Source organism: Peromyscus leucopus, chromosome 12, assembly GCF_004664715.2.
Source record: "Peromyscus leucopus breed LL Stock chromosome 12, UCI_PerLeu_2.1, whole genome shotgun sequence".
Lineage (NCBI taxonomy): Eukaryota > Metazoa > Chordata > Mammalia > Rodentia > Cricetidae > Peromyscus > Peromyscus leucopus.
The window spans coordinates 70,749,929-70,770,849 of record NC_051073.1 but is presented as its reverse complement, the minus strand read 5'-3'; the positions used below and the strand labels follow the sequence as shown (position 1 = coordinate 70,770,849).

Genomic DNA, 20,921 nt, shown 5'->3' with positions numbered 1-20,921 from the left:
TTGGCTTTTTTGTAAATAAATCCTGGTTTATCGCTTCCTATGACCTCATACCCATGCACCACATTCTATGTGATGTTGATTTTGATATAGTCAAAGCCATCCCTTGGCCTAGTATGTCCAGGACTGGGGTCAGATAGCCTTGAACCAAAATGTTATCATTCACGTCCTATGTAATGCTCAATTTCCTAATCCATATTATGGGGATAGTAACTATATTTGCTTCACGGGAGGTTTTGATTATTAAATAACATAATCTACTTAAAATATGTAGCCCAGTGCCCTGCCCAGAAGTGCCAATTAATGTAGCCTTTATGATTATTGTTAATAGCATGGAACACTGATAATGAATCTCCACAAAGAACCTTGTACTTCCTGTGCCTGGCATTCTATGGCTACCAGCATTTACCAATGACAACACTAGAAGGCACAGAAAGTTCTAGGCTCCCTTAAGGTGGAACTGACACATCCCCATGCCTTATTTTGCAGGCTAATCTACGAAAGCTCTTTCTTGGGAGGAATATAAAGAATATAAAGAATATAAATACCATAGAGTATTTTGATACAGTCAGGGCAATATCCCTTCACCCTAGTATGCCCAGGACTGGGGTCAGATATCCTTGAACCAAAAAAACGTCTTTCATGACCTATGTAATGCTCAATATCCTCATCCACATCACAGGGTGATACCCATGAGAATGGCAATCCATAGTGAAGAGAGAAAAGTTGACGTAGCTCATGCCTTCTGGTGTTTAAGTAGCAGCTGTTCTTGTCCCTTAGTTACCCTTGAGAACTAGTTAGGAAGCCTTCTAATACTGTCAACTTCCTGGTCCTCGCCTAGAGATGGAGGCGATAGTTTGGGGGGAAGTATTGCTGTGACTTCAGCCCCAAGTGATTCTGATGAGCCGGCAGCATGAAGAACTTGGGGAGTCGGTAGACAAGGCTGGAGAGCGTGGGAAAGTGGTTATGGTGGTGAACACACAGTCTTGGTGTAGCGAGGACTGAAGGAGAGTGCAGCTAGTTGAGTCTTGGCTTCAGCTGGGTTTCTTATCTGTGTGGTATTTGCAGGAAGCTTGAGACAAAACAAAGGAAGGGAGAACCACAGCCTCGAGGATGTGAAAGTTGCCTTGTTCGAGCAGGTATTAGGCATGAAGACTTAAGGGGGAAAACCAAAGGAAGCTGGCTTATGTGTGGTTAGGAGCGACATGGTGCTGATTAAAGAAACACAAGCCTCAGTATCGGGCTCTCCAGAGAGCCCTCTCTTAGCTTTGCTTGTCTTTCGTTGTGTGGTACACAACTGCTGAACCCCCCAGGACACAGGATGATTCCAAAGCCGTGCTCATACAAATAGCCCTGGTTAATCTCAAACAGACAAGTAGACACACTTTGTTATGCTTACCCTCTCCTCCCCATGCTTCCTGATGATTTCTAGTTTTCTAAGTTACGAGAAATGAATATTCTAGTACCATTTCCACCTTGTCCATCTTACAGGCGAGCAAATTGTGGTGCCAAGTTCTCACCTCAACAGAGACCAATCTCCTTGTTGCCTGTCTGCTGCACCATAGTCTAATGATGAGTTCAGAGCCATCAAGACCAACTTTGGAATGTCCTCAGCTTTCTTCCTGAGTCTTTGAGCTCTCCAGCAAAGCTTGAATAGTCCCACACCATCCTGGTTAACTGGCTTTTTATCTTCAAGAATAATTGACATGTCTCCTTTTTGTTGACAAAGCTCTTACCTTAACTGCCCCTGACACCACTGGAGAAGGACCTATGACCTTGCTGAGAACTGCTGCATGCCAAAGAAGACTTAATTTCCTCTAAGTACTTGAGAGGAGAAAAACAATAATCTATCTGATGGGCTTTTGGCTGAGACCCATATCCTCTAGAAGGTAGAATTTGGCATAACTCATATTCTAGTTTAAAGAAAAATGTTTTGCTCTGATGTCATCTGCCTAATTAATGTAAAAGAGGATTGAATTTTTTTTCCTATGCAATGTCATTTAGCCTTTGAGATTTTAGAGTTAAGTGGCCCAAATCAATCATTGTCTTCTTTAGGCCTTACAGATGCCCTCAGCTGGATTGAGCTGCCCCTGAAATTTCTAAGGTGTTCTCTTCATGACTCAGATACGGTGCAGGTGTGTCCTTTCTCACATTTGCTTGTTCACGCCGTCATCTGTTGAACAGCACCTACGTGCCGGGATGAGGAGGAGGGAGGGCGTATGCACATTGTGTGGAAGAGGAGGCTGTGAAGGCTGGGTTGTCGTGCACTTACTAAGTAGTAGTCGGTGTATTGAAGAAGAGAGGAGAAAGCTGGAGAAGAAAACTGTTCCTCTGGCTCATCTCTTCAGTGAGAACTTAGTGAAAGCCTCCCTTCAGGGCAGACATAGTGCTTAGTGAAGAGACAAGGAAGAATAAAGATGGTCCCTACCCTCAAGGAGCTCACAGTCTATTGAGTTGCCTTTCTGATTCTCCCACTAGATTGTGAGCTCCTGGAGGGCAGGCACTTGTATTCATCTGAAACGGTGTATACGATTCAGAATTAAGCTTCAATTGCCATCATTGCTCTGTTGCTTTTATCGGAATCATTCCAGCTATGTGATCTTGTTTGGAGAATGTAATGTGCAAAGGTTGAGTGAGAAAAGGAAAAGAAACAGGTTGATAACGTTTTCTGCCTCTTACTCTTGGTGCTCAGTGATCTGCTACTGCCTGGCTCAGCCCTTGGTTCCCTGGGTTGGGAGGAGTTAAGGCTGAGATATCTCTGACACCTAGTTTTGGTTGGCAGCAGATCCATTCCCTGCTTGGTCAACTCATATGCTCTAGGCTGTAAGCGAACAGCCAGGGCCAGGCTTGGGCTCTGGGCTCTGAATCTCAAGCATGTACCTTGCAAAAGTCGGCACCAAAGTCAAAGGAAAATGATGAAATTCACTCTCTGGCCAAAATGCTATTATTTCACCAAGGACAACCAAGTTTCTTGGCACAAGAAGTTGATTTGATTGTGCTTATGTAATCTGTTGTATTTGCAAGGGACAGAGTTATTCTCACAAGTGTCTTAAAGGGGAGGTGTTGGCTACCTCTAGTCTACACTTGAAATCTTATTTTTCAGAACATTTTTACAATTCATTACTCACTCATTGCAAATAAAGTCTCTGAAGTCCCTGTGGTAGGAGTTGTTGGCCTTCGCAATCGTTACTGGCTCATGAGGCATGACTAAGGCCCAGCGAAGTTGGTGACTAGCCTCAAGTTCTATAGCTCCTTGTGCTTCTGTTCATGGATGCCCTGCTAATGGCTCAGGAACCCAGTGAGAGCAGTGCTACTCATTTTTGTCTGGCTAACACATGGAGAGCCCTGAGCTTCGATTTTGGCTTGTTGTTTAGAATAGTCAGAGCAGGGTATTAAAGATTGCTTCTTCGGCTTATGAAATACTGTCGTCTAGTCCTGTGACTTTGATAAGGTAAACCTTGTCTGTCATGAGCATTGTCTTCCGTTCAGAGTCTTGTCAGTATTTATGTTTAACATGCTCTTAAGTAGTTACATAGTGCTCCCAGTAGCCAGTCATGTCCAAACCTATTCTATCCAAAATAGAACCAGCGTAGTCCAGAATAGGAAGATGGATGTAAGGAGGTTAGAATGTGCCAGACAGGGGTCTTAACTTCTGGCCTTCTGGTTTCTGAGTTCAATTTTCTTGTACTACAGAGTATCTCAATCTCAAGACCTGATCTCCCTGCTGTCTGCTGTTTGAGAATTAGAGCTTGGTAAACTGGAGTCTAAGTGAAGTAGCGTGAAGTATCTGTTCATGTAAAGAAAAAAAAAATCACATTGTTCAAAGGATCTGTTCCATTTGTTTAAAGAAATGTATTAGCAGGGTTTACCTCTAATTTCTTCCCCCCCAAAAAAAATCTGTTCAGTGTTTCTTCCATCTACAAATTAAAATAGAGAAGTTGGCCTAATTCTGCATTCCCTTCTATCACAAGTAATAACACATTCTAAAGGATGATAAATAGCTTGTTGGAAACATAGATGGGTTCTGTAAATATTACCCAAATCTCAGTAGTCAAAATCATGTACAGGAGAGGACTGCCTCTGTGACCTTGCATGCTGCATCTTTCTCCTCCTTCCAGACCTACTTTGGTTGTTAAGAACATGAAGGCCAGAGCCAGACAGACCTGGAGGAGACTCCTGTTCTTCCTGCATGACTAGGTAGACTTCAGCTGGCTGCTTGTGGGCCTTGGCCTCTGTTTCTTCATCAGTCCCATCTTGATCTCCATTTAAAGCTCTTGAGTCTGCATAGTTTGCCATTGAGAAACAGTGTCAACTGCACCTTAATGTCAGTTTAAATGGTAGAACCATGAGTGTTCTAGAGCACACCATAGTCTCGCCTCTCCATTCAAGTGCTGACCAGGACAGTATCTGCCACCTATCTGCTCAGTTCCTGCCATTTGGACTAATGAAATTTCACCTTTAGTTATGAATGCCATATAACAACATGACCCAAAGTTTGGAAATAGAGAAGGGAAGATGGATACCAACAGCTGTGACACACTTAAAGTATTCCACATTGTGCTAAGGCCCAGGACTGAGGCTAGCCTTGCACTTGGCTGTGGTAGCTAGCTAGAGTGCTCTGGAGCCTTACACCTTCCCTTTGCTGGACGAGGGCAAAAGGGAAATACCTAAGCAGGGGAATAGGGCATTGCAAGTATTCAGAGTAGAGCTTGCCTTCCCAAATTTTAGGGCCATGGTTCTGGGGAGACGGCTGAGCAGTTAGGAGCACTTACTGCCCTTGCAGAGGACCTCCGTTCAGTTTCCAGCACCCACAGGGTGACTTACAGCCATCCATAACTACAGTGTCAGGAGATCTCACACCTTATTCTGACACCCACAGGCACCAGGCATGACCATGCTGCACATACAGACATGCAGGCAAGACACTCGTACACATAAAATAAGTAAATCTTAAAACATTTCACTGTCGTGTTGAAGGATGCTAGGGAATTGTTCTGCCTCTTATATGTTTGCATGCTCTTGCTTCTGCTCCATAGTTGGTTTCAAAAGAAAAACAAAATGCGTGTGAAGAGCATGACGATTAAACACAGTTAGGGAAATGGCACCTCAATAAGCAAAATGACTGTCTAATATATAGCAAAGAAGAATCTAGACTTCTTACTGACCAGTCTGCTGTGTCCTTACTTTCTGTATTTCTATACTTTGCTTGTTAAAATAAAAGAAATCCCTCCATCCTGGTTATTACCTATAATTGGAGATCCAATCGTAGCGTCATTTGACACTGAACCCTTCCAAACTGTCCTACATGGCAGTGTTGGTGTTGTGTGAAGGGGCCTCACCTGCTGGAGTGTGGGTGCCTGTGCGGCGGATGGGGAGCGCTTCAGCTAAGCTCTTCTGTAAAGTCAGCACATAAATACTTCTACAAATCTATGGAAAGTGCCAAAGGAAAAAACCAAAAGCAACCCAGCTTCTGTTTTGACTCTCCTTCTCTTATGTGGAAGCTTGGCCATGTCAGTGAAGTCCCCGGGCACTCAGATCTCTCCACCTCAGCCTCCCTCTGCGTGGTGAGTTGTTGGTATCAGACATCACCACAGCCGCTTTCGGGCTCATTTTCTCCAGCCTCTCATTAAAGTAATCACTTTTAAAAATCAGCAGCAAGAGCGTGCATTTCAGTGAGTAATGTTTGGCCTCGTCTGGAACAGCTGGCCTGCTGGGCCACGGTCCTGAGGTGATCTACAGACAGCTCGCTCAGCAGCCTCGTGTGTGGGTTGAGGCTGCCAGCAGACTGTTTCCACCCCTTCACTAAAATACACTGCCATCTTCCTACTCAGCACGGACAATAAAGCAGATGAGGAACAGAGAGACAGTGAGGAGCCTGACCCTGTGATGACCTATAAGAAGGATGCTGCCAGTCTGATGCGCTCATTCTTCCTGCTCAGGTCCTCTCCTAAAACACCATTTTTTTCTACATCTCTAGATGTCCAGAGTCCACCTCCACCTAAGACATAGTTCAGATGTTACTTTTGCTCTATGAGTGTCTCTCACTCACACCAACTGCACCCCCTCCTTTTTTTTTTTTTTTTTTTTTTTTTCCTGTGGAGGAGAATAGCATGTAATTACAAGATTTTTCTCTGGATCTGTAGACATTCCTTTAACGTTTTTCCCCTTCTGTCTAAGAGGACAGAGCCAATATCTCATTAGTTTCTTTAGAAAACCACCAATAGGCACGTGGTTAATACTCTCACAATGATTGTGTTGTTTACAGTCATCTCACTGTTACTAGAACAGTGCCAAGTTGAAACAGTGTGATGTCCACACTTCATGCTTCTTGCTCTCTTTCAAGAACCTCCATGAATAGTCCAGAAGCATCAAAAACTGAGGACTGGACATGAAGCATGCTCAGTAGAGCTGAAAGACCTGGATGAGCTGAACTGCATTTACAGTTCGGGACAATAGAGCCTGTAATAACACGGCTAGTACTCAGAGTGGAATGATGGAGCTGGTAAAGCATCCAAAAGCTCTGTGATATTCTTGATGGAGATAGAATACCACGCCTGCATTTGTGGGACTCTTGCATCAAATCCATTTCATTCTTATTATACTGACAACCTGGATCACCATCTCAATCTCTGGAAGTGAAGAAGTTTCTGGAGTCAGTGTGGTTTATTATAAATCCTGTCTCCTCTTTATCCCAGCTCTGTGATTGTGAACAGTTTATTTCACTTCATTCTTTCTCGGTTTCCTCATTTGTGAAGTGAGATATCAACCTCCTTCTCATGGGAAATGGAATGTGGGGAGTGGGAAAGCAGAGGGGGGCAGAGAGAGGCAGCTCAGCAGGTGAGGACACATGCTGCCTTTATGGAGAACCTGAGCTCAGTTCCCGGCACCCACAAATCACAGCTCACAGCTCCCTGTGACTCAGGCTCTAGAGCAGTGCTTCTCAACCTTCCCAGTGCTGCGACCCTTTATACAGTGCCTCAGGGTGTGGTGACCCCAACCATACAATTATTTGATTGCCACTTCGTCACTGTAATTTCGCTACTGTTAGGAATCCGTAACATAAATACCTGATATGTGACCCCCAAGGGGTCTTGATCCACAGGTTGAAAACCACTGCTCTGCAAGGACCTGGCACTGCTGGTATGTACAGACACTTGCACTCACATGCATCTACACACACACACACACATGCATACATACATACATACATACATACATACATACGGAGGAAGTGAACCAGATGGAGGGAAGAAACTAATAAAGGTAAAATATAATGGTGTGTGTGTGTGTGTGTGTGTGTGTGTGTGTGTGTGTGTAAAGATGCTGTAATGAAGTTTATTTGCATGCTAACTTAAAACGTACTTTTAAAAAGCCACAAAAAGAAATATAAATAAAACTTCATACATATTTTCTTCGCTAACTTATTCCAAAGATTAAAGGAGGAACTTGTACACAAAAGAATTCATACAAAAGTAGTTGATTTTATAAATATTACTGTTGCAATTCCCAGTCATACAAGGTCCCAGATGAAGAAAATTCTTTCCATAAAACAGTAGTGTTTTTCTTAGAAAGTCAAGTCATTGGGAAATTGCAGTGGAAACAGAAGGAGGCATTGGGCTGGCTTATTGGGGTTTAACCTCACCTCGATGGCATTCAGCTCATGGGGTACATGGACTGAGGAGGAATGTCCCTCACTGATGCAGAAAAAGAAAACTGCAGGGAATAGCATCAGCACAGCCAGACGTGGAATTCACTGTAGACCACATCTGTCTGTGCCAGCTGTTGCCGGTCTGTGTACACTCGCCAAGAATAACAGCAATGATTTTCACTTTATAGCAACTTCCATCTCAGGATTTCAGAAAAATGCATCAGTGTAGATTAGGGCTCCCAAGATCTTTGCCAAGAATGGGCACGCTTTACAGAGCATCCAGAGTGTGTCACTGTTCGGAGGGAGCCTTCTGGGGTGGAAAGAAGAATAAACAAGTTTTCAGTTAGACCTACTTTTCTGATCTGAATTTTATTCTCAATTTTACCCTCTATTTTCAGATAACCTTGAACACACAGCTTCCCTCCTGAACTCTCTCTCCTTCAAATTAATTAAAATTAATTAATTAGAGGACTCATCAACCAGCAGGTGATCTCCAGTGTGCTTTGTTTCTGAAAAACCACAAGGTGTGGCCAATCTAGACTTGTCTCCTGAATTTTAGAAAGGCCTTGCTTCTTATGGAGAGTTAGTTACTGCCATATTTTATTTTATCCATCATTCGGCCAGAACCCAGCAGAAAATCTTATACTGGTCATTAAGAGATGGCCCTGAACTTGATCTTTTAATATAGAAGACATTTTACAGTTCTTATTTTCTTCTGTTCTGAGGTTTAGCATTGACCCTTGTATCAGACATTGATAAAGGAAGTGGCTTTTGAAACTCAGTTTGATCGTGCTTGATTGTGAATGAAGACATTAAAACTGGGCTTGTTTCTCAGGCTTGGGAGCTTTCCTTCTGTACCAAACCTGCATGGATACTCTTCATCTCTTGGTGTCATCTTTATGCAGAAGTAGTAGTACTTTCTCATAAAGAAAGTTTCCATTGATCCTACTTTGTTATGTGTATTAAATCCTTAAGAATGAAGGGTAGCTTTGGGGGCATGTAGGTTGGTTGAGAACCTGGGCACTTTGTGTGGTGAGCTTCAGTCTTTAGGATGCCCAGCTTGAGTTACATACCAGGTTCTTCACTTACTATCAAGGTGCTCGGGCCTCAGTCCCCCACCACAACACACCCTCCCCCCCCCATTCCCCCACCCCCCACACACACCTTTGCAAATCAGTATGACTGCTTATCGAACCTACCTTGCGAATAAATGAATTATTTAATGTGAAATATTGTTTGACATTATCTGGCACCTGCTACAATTAATGTTACATTCAGTAATACAATTATACAATTAATTACATTCAGTCTTCCAAGTTATAAATCAATAAATATGTAAACGAAACACCAGTGCAGTTCTCCGTCTGAGAACTGATGGAAACGTTCCTTTGGTAGGACTGGCATTCCATTGCATGGCCGATTGATCATAAATGGCAATGCCCTTTGCCTTTAGGTTCAGGAGCAGAGCATGATCTTTCTTCCCACTGCTCCAGTGTTGGTGAATGACACTAAGTCGTTCTTGTTCTCTCACCCACCTTCCCGCCACATTTGAAAGACATCCATAGCTCAGAGTAGTTGACAGGTTGTGTGAACACTTAACACAAATAATCATGAGCCACTGTTAAATACCAGCACATGCCATGTATCATCTGCATACCACTCATGCTGGCTCTGGAATAAGTAACTATCCCCTTTCCCTGCCCGCCCTTCGTGTCATTTATACATGAAGAAGCTAATGCTAAGTGAAAAAAGAAAAGAAAACCTTGTGGGGTGTCTAGAGTAAGTCGAATGCTTCATATTGCTCTGCCTCCCAAGCCCACACTTTCTCCATCACACCACAATCAGTGTCTCCGAAAGTAAAAGGGCCACATTAGTCTCCAACCTCTGGTCTAATTAGCATCATGCTTTAATCAGCAAGGTTGACTGTCTTGATTAACCTTTATGATAGATCATGTAAGTTTCATATTTCTAAATGAATATACAAAGATAGCTGTAAATCAGTGGAAAAACACTGAGCTAAGAACAGCAGGCTCATATTTAACTCATGGCTCCGCCACTCATGGGTGTGGTTCTCTCCAAATCACTCCCCCATAAGTCAGTTAAGAAACCACTGATTTGATTTATTTCTTCATAGTGAATAAAGAAAGGTGGGGGTGGGAAAGAGAATGGAAAGGAAAGGGAAACCCCAGGCTGATCCTGTGACAGGAGGACTCTGGGGTTTGTGTTGTACCAGGTTGCTGGTGGTCTGTGAAGGAGCGAAGGAATCCAAAGGAAATTTAATCTTACAGTGATTTATCGCCCCTGAATTCTATTGCTCCAAGTCCTGATGTGATCCCCTCATCATCTTGTCATGTTTTGGCTACAAGGATATTTTCTGTGCTCTTGATTCCCTATTATCCAATTATGTGTTTGCTTGCCAGTCATGCAGACGTTGACTGAACTGTGACATTACGTTCTAAACCACCACCAATGGCTTATGGGGACCATTTTACTTAACTCATGGGGTGAGTTCCGTGAGCACCCATTTATATTTTAAGCAACTAACATCTATTTGATTAAATAAATACCTTGCTCTGGATACCAATTGTTGATGAGTGGGTATGGAATTAAAACACAGGCAGAGCTTGGAGTCGATACATTAAGCATCTCCGCCACAGCAATTGGAGCCAACTTTGTCTTTGATCCCTTGTTTTTGCCCTTCGTATGTCTTGATTTCCTGACTGAATTATAAACTGTTCAGCTAGATGCCTCACAGCCAATTGTGATGATTGCCTTAATATGGAATTAGTCACTAATGGTTGTGGGTAATTGAATATAGATTTAACTAGAGGCTGCAGTTTACTGCCTGGATACCTAGAAATAAGGACTTTGGACTAGTTGCTTATTTTGTCTGTCCAGATGTGCCTCCTCCCAACATGATGAGCTTCTTTGATTTGTTTTTCAGGGGTCAAACATATTTTTTTTTTTTACTGTTATTCACTCTTAAGTGCCTTGCCTACGACCCTGCCGTCCCAGACGTCCAATGTGATCATCTCTCAGGGGGCAAACTTGTTTGTGGAGGGTGGCATTTTCCCAGAGCAAAGCACTGGCCCTCTCTTTGTCTCCCAGGTGCCTTGGATTGCTGAGCAAGACAGCCCTCTGACTCAGATGAAAACTACAGCCTGTTAGGTGAACTGTGGGGAGTTAACCATTTGTTTGCTGGTTTGCATTTCCCACGAAAAACTCAAAAACAGAAATTCACCTCAGCCGTGGAAAGTGATGTGCCAAGCACCACATTTGCATATTAAAACTGAAAACGGATTTGCATGATATTTCAGTGGCGTGTGTGTCACGTTCAGGCATCTGTCAATCCCACTAGCTAGAAACAGCTTGCGCGGTGAGAAAGTGTTTCTGTGCGTAGAAGACAGAGACGCTCGGGCCTTTCGTTTCTTCCAACCTGTCCACACTCCGGATTCCCCCGGCTCTCCTGGTTTCAAACTGAAAACACTAAAGAAGAGACTAGAAGCTCATGTTTTGAAAAGTGTATTTGTTATTTTCTAAAAGTCGTTCATTTTACTATATTCTATTTAGACACTTTAAAAGTATAATTAAGTAAACTGCTTGCAGCCCATCCTGCCGACTTTGCTGGACTTCATCTAGTATCTGTTTTTCATTTTATGTTCACAGTCAGTTTGGCATCTCTGTCTGCTCTACACTGGTTTACCATGCTCTGAAGATTATAATAGTAAGAGACAACATCTAAGTAATTAATTAATAACAAATGGCTGGGGAAACCTCATTTTGAATAGACAGTAAGTTAGAAAGAAGGTCAAGGCTGCAGGTCAGGAAGAGACAGCATACTAAGGTGACTATTAAAAGTGGGGTTTCTTGCCAGGACCAGTGGCGCATATCTGTCATGGCTGCTCTTCGGAGATAGAGGGAGGAAGATCAGGAGTTCAAGGCCAGCCTCACCACATGACAAGTTCAGTGCCAGCCTAGATTATATGAGACCCTACCTCCATAAGTAAATGAATAAATAGAGAAATGAGTATACCTTCTAGTCAATAAACTTTCTCCCCTATCCACCCTCTCCACCCCACCCCTACCTAATGGAACAACATATCATGAAACCTTTCTTCTCAACAAAGGAGCAAATAGCTACTGCATTTGACTAGGCAACCAAATTAAGAGGAAACTTTTCCTCTAGGAAACCACTGCTACCTAGGTAAGGCATAGCACAGATATAGTTTAATTTGGGAATACAGCCACAAAGAGTTTATTCCATTCATCACACTTCCGTGTCATCCATCTTTGTGAGGAAAACAAACAAAGGAAGAGATGTCCTGCATTTCTCTGCCTCTGCTAATGACAAATCTATTATGCATAGCCTGCGTAAAGCCTAGTTGATAGGCCAGATCTAGCAGGTAGATTTTGGTCATCACAGTGTGCTAGGAATAGCTTCTGTTAGCCTCCTGTAAAACAAATTGAGAGGGGATCCTCTCACTCCAGGATCAGTCAGTCTGTTTTCTCCTTGGGAATAGCCCTGGGGGTGGGGGGGACTGAGAAAGGGAGCTATAGGGTTGTTACTGTGATTAGATTTGCTACATGGCTGTGGCTTCACTTTCCCCCTGACTACTGAGGCACCTACTACTTTTCCCTGGCTCTTGTCTGCAGGGCAGTGTGGCATCACTGTTTGTGGCTCATGTGCCTGGAATTCCTCCAGGCAGGAAAGTGAGAGGAAGGACTAGTCCATTGTCCATCTATCATGAGCCTTACATCACTCTTTTTTGTTACAGTGCCAACAGTTTGGAGGACCAACAAAATGTGCATTTACCAACATCAGTTTGGGAGACTTATGGGCAAAAGCACTCGTGGTTATTATGGAAATTGCTAAAACAGTCTGTGGAAATCAGGAATACCACACCGATAGGTGGTGGGTTACTGGAAAGATCAGTAAACAAGCATTCCACTTCCTTTGTTAAGAAGAATATCACCTTTAAGCTCTACATTTCTTTCCTAGTAACTGTAACAGCAACATTTAGTGGTATACAATGCTTCTTTTGTGAAGTAGATAAATTACTCTTCAGCTTATATTTGAAAAAATCAGTAATAGAAAAGCAAAATCCTAGGGGAAGTTAGAAGATATGGGAACTCAAAGTCAGCGAGCCTAGACACTCCTGACATGGAGACCAAGAGTGCTAACTGTGGGGAATGAGAGCCGTTTTGGCTCTGGTAGAGCATCCTAAAACCTCGGTGTGCTGGCGCTGCAGGTTCCTCGCAGATGCCCGGCTCTTCTCTTGGTTGCAGTAGCTTTTCAACAAGCCCATCTTGCTAAAAAACGGGTCCATCCGTCCTCCCCTGTGAAGACTTTGGCTTAAGAACTGTGCTTTAGAGACAGCAACACGTGGCCCTCGAACAGAACTGTGACAATGGAGACGTCGTGGGTTCTCACTGGGAGGAGGCAGGCAGGTCTCTCTCTCTTCTGCCACGTGACTTCTCCCTGGCCCCTTGCTGTCCACTGCTGGAGCCTGAAACACAGCAGGTATCCCAGCATACCTTCTGTCCTTGGCCAGACAAGGTACTTCATCCCTTTACACAGTGAGGCATTGAGTCGAGTGGGACATTCAGTAAGAATCCAGAAGTAAAAGCAGCCACAGGAAATTGCAGAGTACGAACTTGACACAGCTAAATGGTGATGGGGGGTGCTATCAGAAATATATATATTTTTTCTGGCAGGCTTTCAGCTCTAAAATGGGGCTAATTCTACCTTTTGAAAAGAAGATAATTTCAATGTTTCTTTTCACAAGAACACATAATTGAAGTCATTTTCCTTCTAAGAGGAGGAACCTCTTGTACATCATTACAAATGGACAAGAAAAAAAGAGCGTCTCGCTACCCGAAATGATAGAGTATTCATTATCATGGAATCTTCCAGAAGATTTTGGCTGCTTTTTCCCTGTGTTGTATTTGCCTGGGAGTGCGTTTCTGGTGAGATTCAGACTCGCAGTAAGTTCAAGTAGGTGGTACCTTGCAGATAAGAAATCAACAGCAGGTAAGGGTACTGGAGGAAAATGACCCCAAGCAAGGTCATTGTCAGTAACTAGATAAGCTGATGCAGTGATAGTTATTGAGTGACCACTTCGCAACATGGATCCTTACCACATGGAGCTGCATTGCTGGAAGGAACCACTGCAGAGAGTGGGCATTGGCCTGAGGACCCCCCCCCACACACACACACACACACACACACACACACACACACTGTTTGCGTCTTAGAGAGGGCTCTTGATCGTGCATCCTCTTTCCTCAGAAAAGACACTGGGGCTGCGGTTGCCTGTACCTATAATCTACCACTTTTGAGGCCAAGGCCAGAGAGCAATGGTTTTGAGGTCAGTTTGGGGTGCATAGAAAGGTTCAGGCCAGTTTGTCTACATAGCAACCAAACTCTGCCGCTACCACCCCTGCCACCCCCCAAAAGTGGGTGTTGGTGGAAAGTTTCCTTCTCGACCCAAGGAAAGGGCATGGGGGATAAAGTGGTTAACTTTGAGAGCCTCTTGATTTCGTAACCCAAGAGTAGTGAAAGTTCAGTAGGCTGCAGAAGCACTGTGAGCTGCCCGCTGCTTACTCAGATTCAGAACACTGAATGAAGCGCGGACGCTTCAGAGGATGCTGACAGGCGGTTCACGGCCTCTTATAATGGAAACCTCTGTATTAAGGAGGTTTCCACTGACTCAGTGCGCATTTATTTTTACAGACTACAGAATATCTCTAAACATAGAAATATGTGATTTCACTCTCAGAGCCGACAACGACACCCACTATGTTATGGTCACAAACGCATGATGAAATAAAATCAAGGGATCCTTGAGAGTATTATTTTATAAATGAAGAAACTGAGGCCCAGGAAATGGAAATAATTCCATAAAGTTCTTCAGTCAAGTTATAGACAGAAAAAAAAATACTAAAAAGGCTCCAAATGGTCAGATAGTTTTTAGCCATGTAATAACATACTTATATCCTCTGTAAGAATGAATATACAAACCACTCCGAGCATAATGAAATGTTACATGAGTGTGCTGGGTGGAAGTTGCTGTTTGCCTTATTATTAATGTGGTGAAATGTTCTTGTTGAGCAAGGATTCTGCCCATTTGTATTTCCTTTGCAGAAACCACTCCTCATTATTACACAGTACCACCCATAATACAAGGAAAAACCTAGACTTATATATGCACATTTGGCATCATAATCTGTCTTTTCTAATGACCTTACCTGGGCAACGGTTTAGTAATGTGGACCAGAATGTGTAGATAGTTGGATCTTTGATCTGAGGAAAATGTATTTAAATTAAGGGCATAATAGACAAGTGCTTACATATAGTAACAGCACTCAGCTTCCCAAGACTTTCAGCATTGGCATTTGAAAGTATCGGGTTCCATTTTCCCTGGTGTAATAGTGTGAAGCAGCTCACTCAGCCTGAGGGGCAGAGGCCTCCTCTTTGTCCAGTAACTGAAGGACTAAGCCTCCACCTTCTTGTGACTCTCGTGGCAACTTCTTTATTATTATTATTATTATTATTATTATTATTATTATTGGGTTGTTTTGTTTTGTTTTGTTTTTGAGACAGGGTTTTCTCTGTGTAGTTTTGGTGCCTGTCCTGGTTCTCACTCTGTAGACTAGGCTGGCCTCGAACTCACAGAGATCCGCCTGCTCTGCCTCCCAAGTGCTGGGATTAAAGGCTGTGCGCCACCACTGCCCGGCTCATAGCAACTTCTAACTGAAAGAGGGAATCAGCAATGTTTCCTGCGTGCCCAGAGACAAGAAAGAAATCGAGAGTTAGCCACACAAGTAAATATCAGAGCTTTAAAATTGTATTACTTACTAAATTGCCTAGAAATATCCTCATGTCTGGGTGAATTTTGTGTATGTGGTGTGTGTGTGTGTGTGTGTGTGTGTGTGTGTGTGTGTGTGTGTGTGTGTGCACATTCAAGTATGTGCATGCATATGGGTGTAGAGCCCAGAGTGCCACCTTGGGTGTCCTTACTGAAGAGTCATCTGCCCTTGTTTTGCGTTTGTTCTTTTTTTTTTTTATTATTTTAATTCCATTACCACAGCACACATGGTGAGGTCAGAGGACACCTACTGGAGTGGTTCTCCCCGCTCCGTGTGGGTGCCAGGGATGCGCTCTAAGAGAGGAGCTTGGGAATGGCTACCTTTACCCTCTCAGCCACCTTGCTGCCGAGTGGGAGTTTTGGGTTTTATTTTACATGTATTTCTTTGGAGGAGGGTGCCGTGGTGCTCCTGTGGAGGTCAGAGAATAACTTGCCGGTGTCCTTTTCTTCCTCTGTCATGTGGGTCATATGGATGGAATTTAGGTCATCAGAATTTGTGGCAAGTGCCTTTATCCCCTGCGCCCCACCTTGTTTGTGTCTTTCTTTTGTTTGGTTGGTTATTTTGTTGTTGTAGCTCACCATGTAGGCCTGGCTCCGCCTACCCAGCTCTGGGATTAGAAGCATTATACAATAATGACCTTTTTAAACAAGATCCTATGGACTGGATTAAAATCCTTGTGGTTGAAAATCAAGTTGAGCCATTACTCCAGGCCTGATTGCATTTTAATATAATCTTTGTGATCCAAAAAATATTCTGCTGTATTCATAACTTTAACAAAGGTAACCACCACTTGAAAATCTCCTCATCATTTCCTCTTACCTACAATGAAGACTTGGCATTGGCTGCCTTCTTCATTTTAGCTCGTTCCCCCCACTCCCTAAGTTTTCCCGTGTATTCTGTGTACATTGTTCTTGGACTCCGTCCCTTTCTCCCTTCCTTCCTCATTGCTCTTATGAAATCTGATTTATCCTTCAAGGACAAAGGCTCATATCTCCCAGCAGCCTTCTCTTGGCATGCTAGAACACTGGACTCACACCTGTATCTTACTTACTCTTTACACATTTTTGTGATTGTCTACTTTGGGTCTTTTTCATCTACAACTCCTAAGTTGTCAGAGGTAGAGACTCTTAATAATTTGGCATGATCTTTGCAGTCCTTGGCTCTGTAGATTAAGAAAAGTTTGGAGTTGTCCGAAGTCTGACCCTGTGACAACTCACCCGTGTGGCTTACGATGCTCTTGTGCCTTCACTCAGTGATTCAGACATTTCAAAGAACATACATATTGGTGATTAATGTGCATATTCAAAAGAACGTCTTTGTTTTTATTTCTTTTGCGCTGAGCAGTAATCCTTCACTCACATATATAAAAATCTTGGCTTATATAAGAGTAAATTGATATAAATCTAAATCACTATCTAATAACATAGTTAGAAGGGCTTGAAGACACTAGTGAGGAACCCTGAGAGGCATAGCTGTGTAGCAAATATACACCCAACACAGTTCACCAGGGAGTCCAAGTTCTGCTGTTTCTCCACAGAGTTCTGTCCACCACAGGGTTGCTTACTTACCCACTTGATGTCAATTTTCTTGTCCATAAAATATGTTCACACGTCATACAGGGCCATCCTCTAAGCATTTGAGATTACTTATATGTGAAGCAGGCACCTGGGAAAGGGTCGTGCAATCGAGCAATCATTGGATCACGGTGAATATTATACCACTGATGTTCAGAGTTCTGAATGAAGAACCCAGAAAACAGTGGAAATCATCCCATCCCAGTGACCCTTCACACATTGTAAATTGTACATTTCTACCCTAAACTGTGCTATGAATTGCTCATTTGAAAATAAATAAGTTGGACATGGCTGTTCATTTTCCTTAAGATATCATGAGCCCTAATCTGTATTGCAAGGGGGAAATTATAGAGATAATCGTCTATCAGAGTGAAGGTAAAATGCAGATTTCTTTCAGGATTGAACTCAGTGTCCTAGGCTACCTTCCCTGGGGTGAGAAACCTAAAGGATCTGTGGTTTCCCAGCATTCATCCCAGACGTGTTCCATATTATACCCTGGGACAGGGGTGGGAATTTTGTCATGTAGACAAAATTCAAAATACTGTGAGATCATCTAGGTCCTCCCTCATGAGATGTAACTCTCAATTAACAGTGCAGTGTGGTCCCCAGCCTAACTGTGGTTCCCCTTGCGACTTGTCAGCTTTATGTTTTGTGAAAGTAGTCTCCATTCCGTAGAAAGCACACAAATCTGAGGTGGTTTTTTTTGTTTTTATTGTTTTTTGTTGTTCTGTTTTTTTGTTGTTATTGTTTTGTGATACTCCCAAGCTAATGATGATATTTAGTATAATGCCTCTCAAGATGCTGAGCAATGGTGCTGGGCTACATGTGCTGGGGCCACATGTCACCTGACAGAACAGTGCTCATAGCGCCTTGTTATGTTGCGATGACCAATATGTGAGGTGCATCACAGGCTCCTTTGGCTTATAATGTTTTCAACTTACAGTGAGTTTATAGGGACATATGAGCATGATAAATCTAATAACATCAATATACAAAAAGTAGAATTTAAATGGAAAAGATCCCTTCTAAACTTGGCAAGCAAAATAGGCAAGGATATTTGGAGAATGGAAAGGGTGATGCTTTTGAAAAACATCTGTGAAATACTGACAGAGTACTTTGAAATTAGTCTTTTTGAAATGTAAATGCTAAGGGTAGACATTTCTACCTTAGTTTTGTGGGAGATGGATTTAGTTTCTTACCTCTTGTTTATTTATAAAAAAAAAATCTGATACATAGGCTGAGGCAATAATGAATTGCGTCCTTTGGAAGCAAGATAATCATGTGCTCTTTGGTAACTGTTGAGTGAATGAAAAGAGCTAGCATTAGCGCTGATAGCAGTGGCAGTTGGGGCTTCTCCCATACCTCTCTGTTGGAAGCCATGTGCAACACGTGGTTGGGGGAAGAGGTGCTTGGGTACAATTTGCACTTAGATGCCAGCATCATCTCGACTCAGCCTCCCCTTTTATCGCACACCTGAAGGAAAGCAGCCCCCCCCCCCGTTCCGTCTCTGCTGTCTTTCTCGCCTCCTGAAATAGAGAGCCCTTCCTCACAGCGCTCTGAAACTGTCCAGTCCTATGTCCCTGCGGTGCCGGCTGTCTCACTGTGCGTCTCATCAAGACTGCGGGGATCTGAACGTACCCAAAGTTCATAGGCTTGCCAAAGAACCCCAAGTCCGGTCGGCTCTCTATCCTCATTCTTAGAGTTATCCGTGGTCTCAACCATAGGCTTTGGACTTATAGAGAAGCCCCAGATACCTCAGTGTCACAAGTCAGCACTCAGGTGAAGCTCCCTGTCTGTCCTCTTCACTCATAGGGCGTAGTTGTTGCTACTCGCTCACCCATTACTTCTCAGCTCTGACTTTTGTTACTCTTGGAATCCTCCACTTGGCATGGATTATATAGAAACTTACTCCAGCAGTTTAGGAGTAAACAGCATATCTTTATCATTTGAAGTTATTGTGGTTTTTTAAAAAAAGCCCCATTTCATGAATTTCAAAAGTAGCATTTACATAACATAAAATAAAGTCACCAGCTTTCTTACCCAGCCATGCACCCTGAACTTCAGAAATGACTGGTGTGATCAGATACATCCATGGCATCAATGTTATGGGGGTGAACAAGTGCCTTTGGTTGAATTTAAGGCCCTCTGCACAGTACAAAACGATGGCCAGTACTGTAAATCTGGCCAATAAAATAATACTGTTATTTTACTCAATGGACATAGTGTTAAACTTTCCTCTAAAGTTACATCTCTTTACCCATACATTGCTACGGTTCTCAGACATTGACAGTGACATTTATTTGTGCAGTGGATAGTGGTTAACACAAAATTCACAGCTGGTGACATTGTAGAGGATATGACTATAGAGCAGTGGTTCTCCAAACTGGGAAAATAGTAAAAAACAGAGAAAAGAGTAAAACACTGTCACTGAAGTCTTATTCATGTCGAGAATGCTTCTGTGCCTTAGATATCACTCAACTAAGTAAAGCTGTGTTAGGCTTGATAATGTCTGTAAAGAGATGTGTGCGTTACAGGATTTTATGCCTGATAAGTCCTTAGGTCAAGTGAAGATGTTGGGGGAATGAATACCCAGCTTTCAGCTTTGTAAGATTTACTCTTAAATGATTCTGAAGACAGAAACTCTCACGCACCTGTTGCAAGAGTGCGTCCACATCAGGCAAGCACACACTCCATCCGTCTCTCTCCCCCTTGACAGTGGCCAGTGCTATCCTCGTGTCTGAACAGTTAATAACTGCATTTTTATCTTTATAATTTCCTGGTTAAAGATACAGGGTGCTGTTGACAATGGTAAGTTGAAATGTAGGAAAGGGAAATCCCTAGTGAGCTCCCTTTCGTGTCTATGGCACGAAAATGTTGCTGAGCTTCCTTAGCTGGACCGTGATAGAAGTGTGTTCTGGCTAGGCGTGGTGAAAGCTATAGAATATACATTTATTTGAAGAGAAAACACAATGGCTGGGAGCTTTTTATTGTACCCGAGGTTTCTTCACCTAGGTATTAGAAGTCTTTTCTATTTTTTCTCTTCTCTCTGAATCCTCTCCTAGGGAGCTTCCTTTAACCCCTGACAGTGCGCACTCTCCAGAGGAGCTCTCTTTATTGAGGTGCCTGTAGACTTTTCTCTAGGCTGTATAGTCTTTTTTGGTCATCTTCCTAATTACTACAGTAACAATAACATGGCAACTACTTAGCAGTTATTGAAAAATTAGATTCCTGCTACTGGAAACACAGATTCTAAAGTATGAGAGATTCATCTAGAAAAGGCAAGTGAATAAAGTGGAAGGTCAAAGGTCAGACACTGGATAAGTAGTAAATCTTAGTGCCCGACACAGGTCTACAAATGGATGGACCTGTGCTGCTTCCTCCCCACTTAAGCAGATTGCTGTAGTGTATGTTTAGACCAACTTTAAATGTTATGTGTTTTCTTCCAGGCTGGACACCCTGGGCCTATGGGGGCTCCTTCTGTTCCCCCATCATTCCGGCCAGAAGATGAGCTGGAGCACCTGACCAAGAAGATGCTGTATGACATGGAAAATCCCCCTTCTGATGAGTACTTTGGTGAGTGGGCCTGGAGCTGATTTTCAAATTAAATGTCGTGTTCTGTTTTCCCTACTGAGGAATGGGGGTTATTATCAGCTGTCCTGGTGCAGTGTTTGCATCCATTGCAGGAGAGGTAGTGTGTGTGCACACAGTACCGTGCATTTCTGACTAGACCACCATGGATAGGAATACAGTGAGCTTGTACTAAAACCTCAGGGGGTCTTAGAGTTATTTGATATGCAAAATCATGACACACTTTGGACAGTTTATTACCTTTG

At 43.0% G+C, this 20,921-nt stretch overlaps 1 protein-coding gene across 7 annotated transcripts in view; it reads left to right on the top strand.

Annotated features, from left to right (window-relative positions):
- The window catches only part of LOC114697100 (LIM domain containing preferred translocation partner in lipoma), a 611,216-nt gene that overhangs the window by 445,778 nt on the left and 144,517 nt on the right, over positions 1-20,921 (top strand). For all 7 annotated transcript variants that reach the window (XM_028875188.2, XM_028875190.2, XM_028875182.2 and 4 more), the window contains one exon: positions 20,535-20,661. In XM_028875188.2, the coding sequence (XP_028731021.1) occupies positions 20,535-20,661 (127 nt within the window). The remainder of the gene's footprint in view (positions 1-20,534; positions 20,662-20,921) is intronic.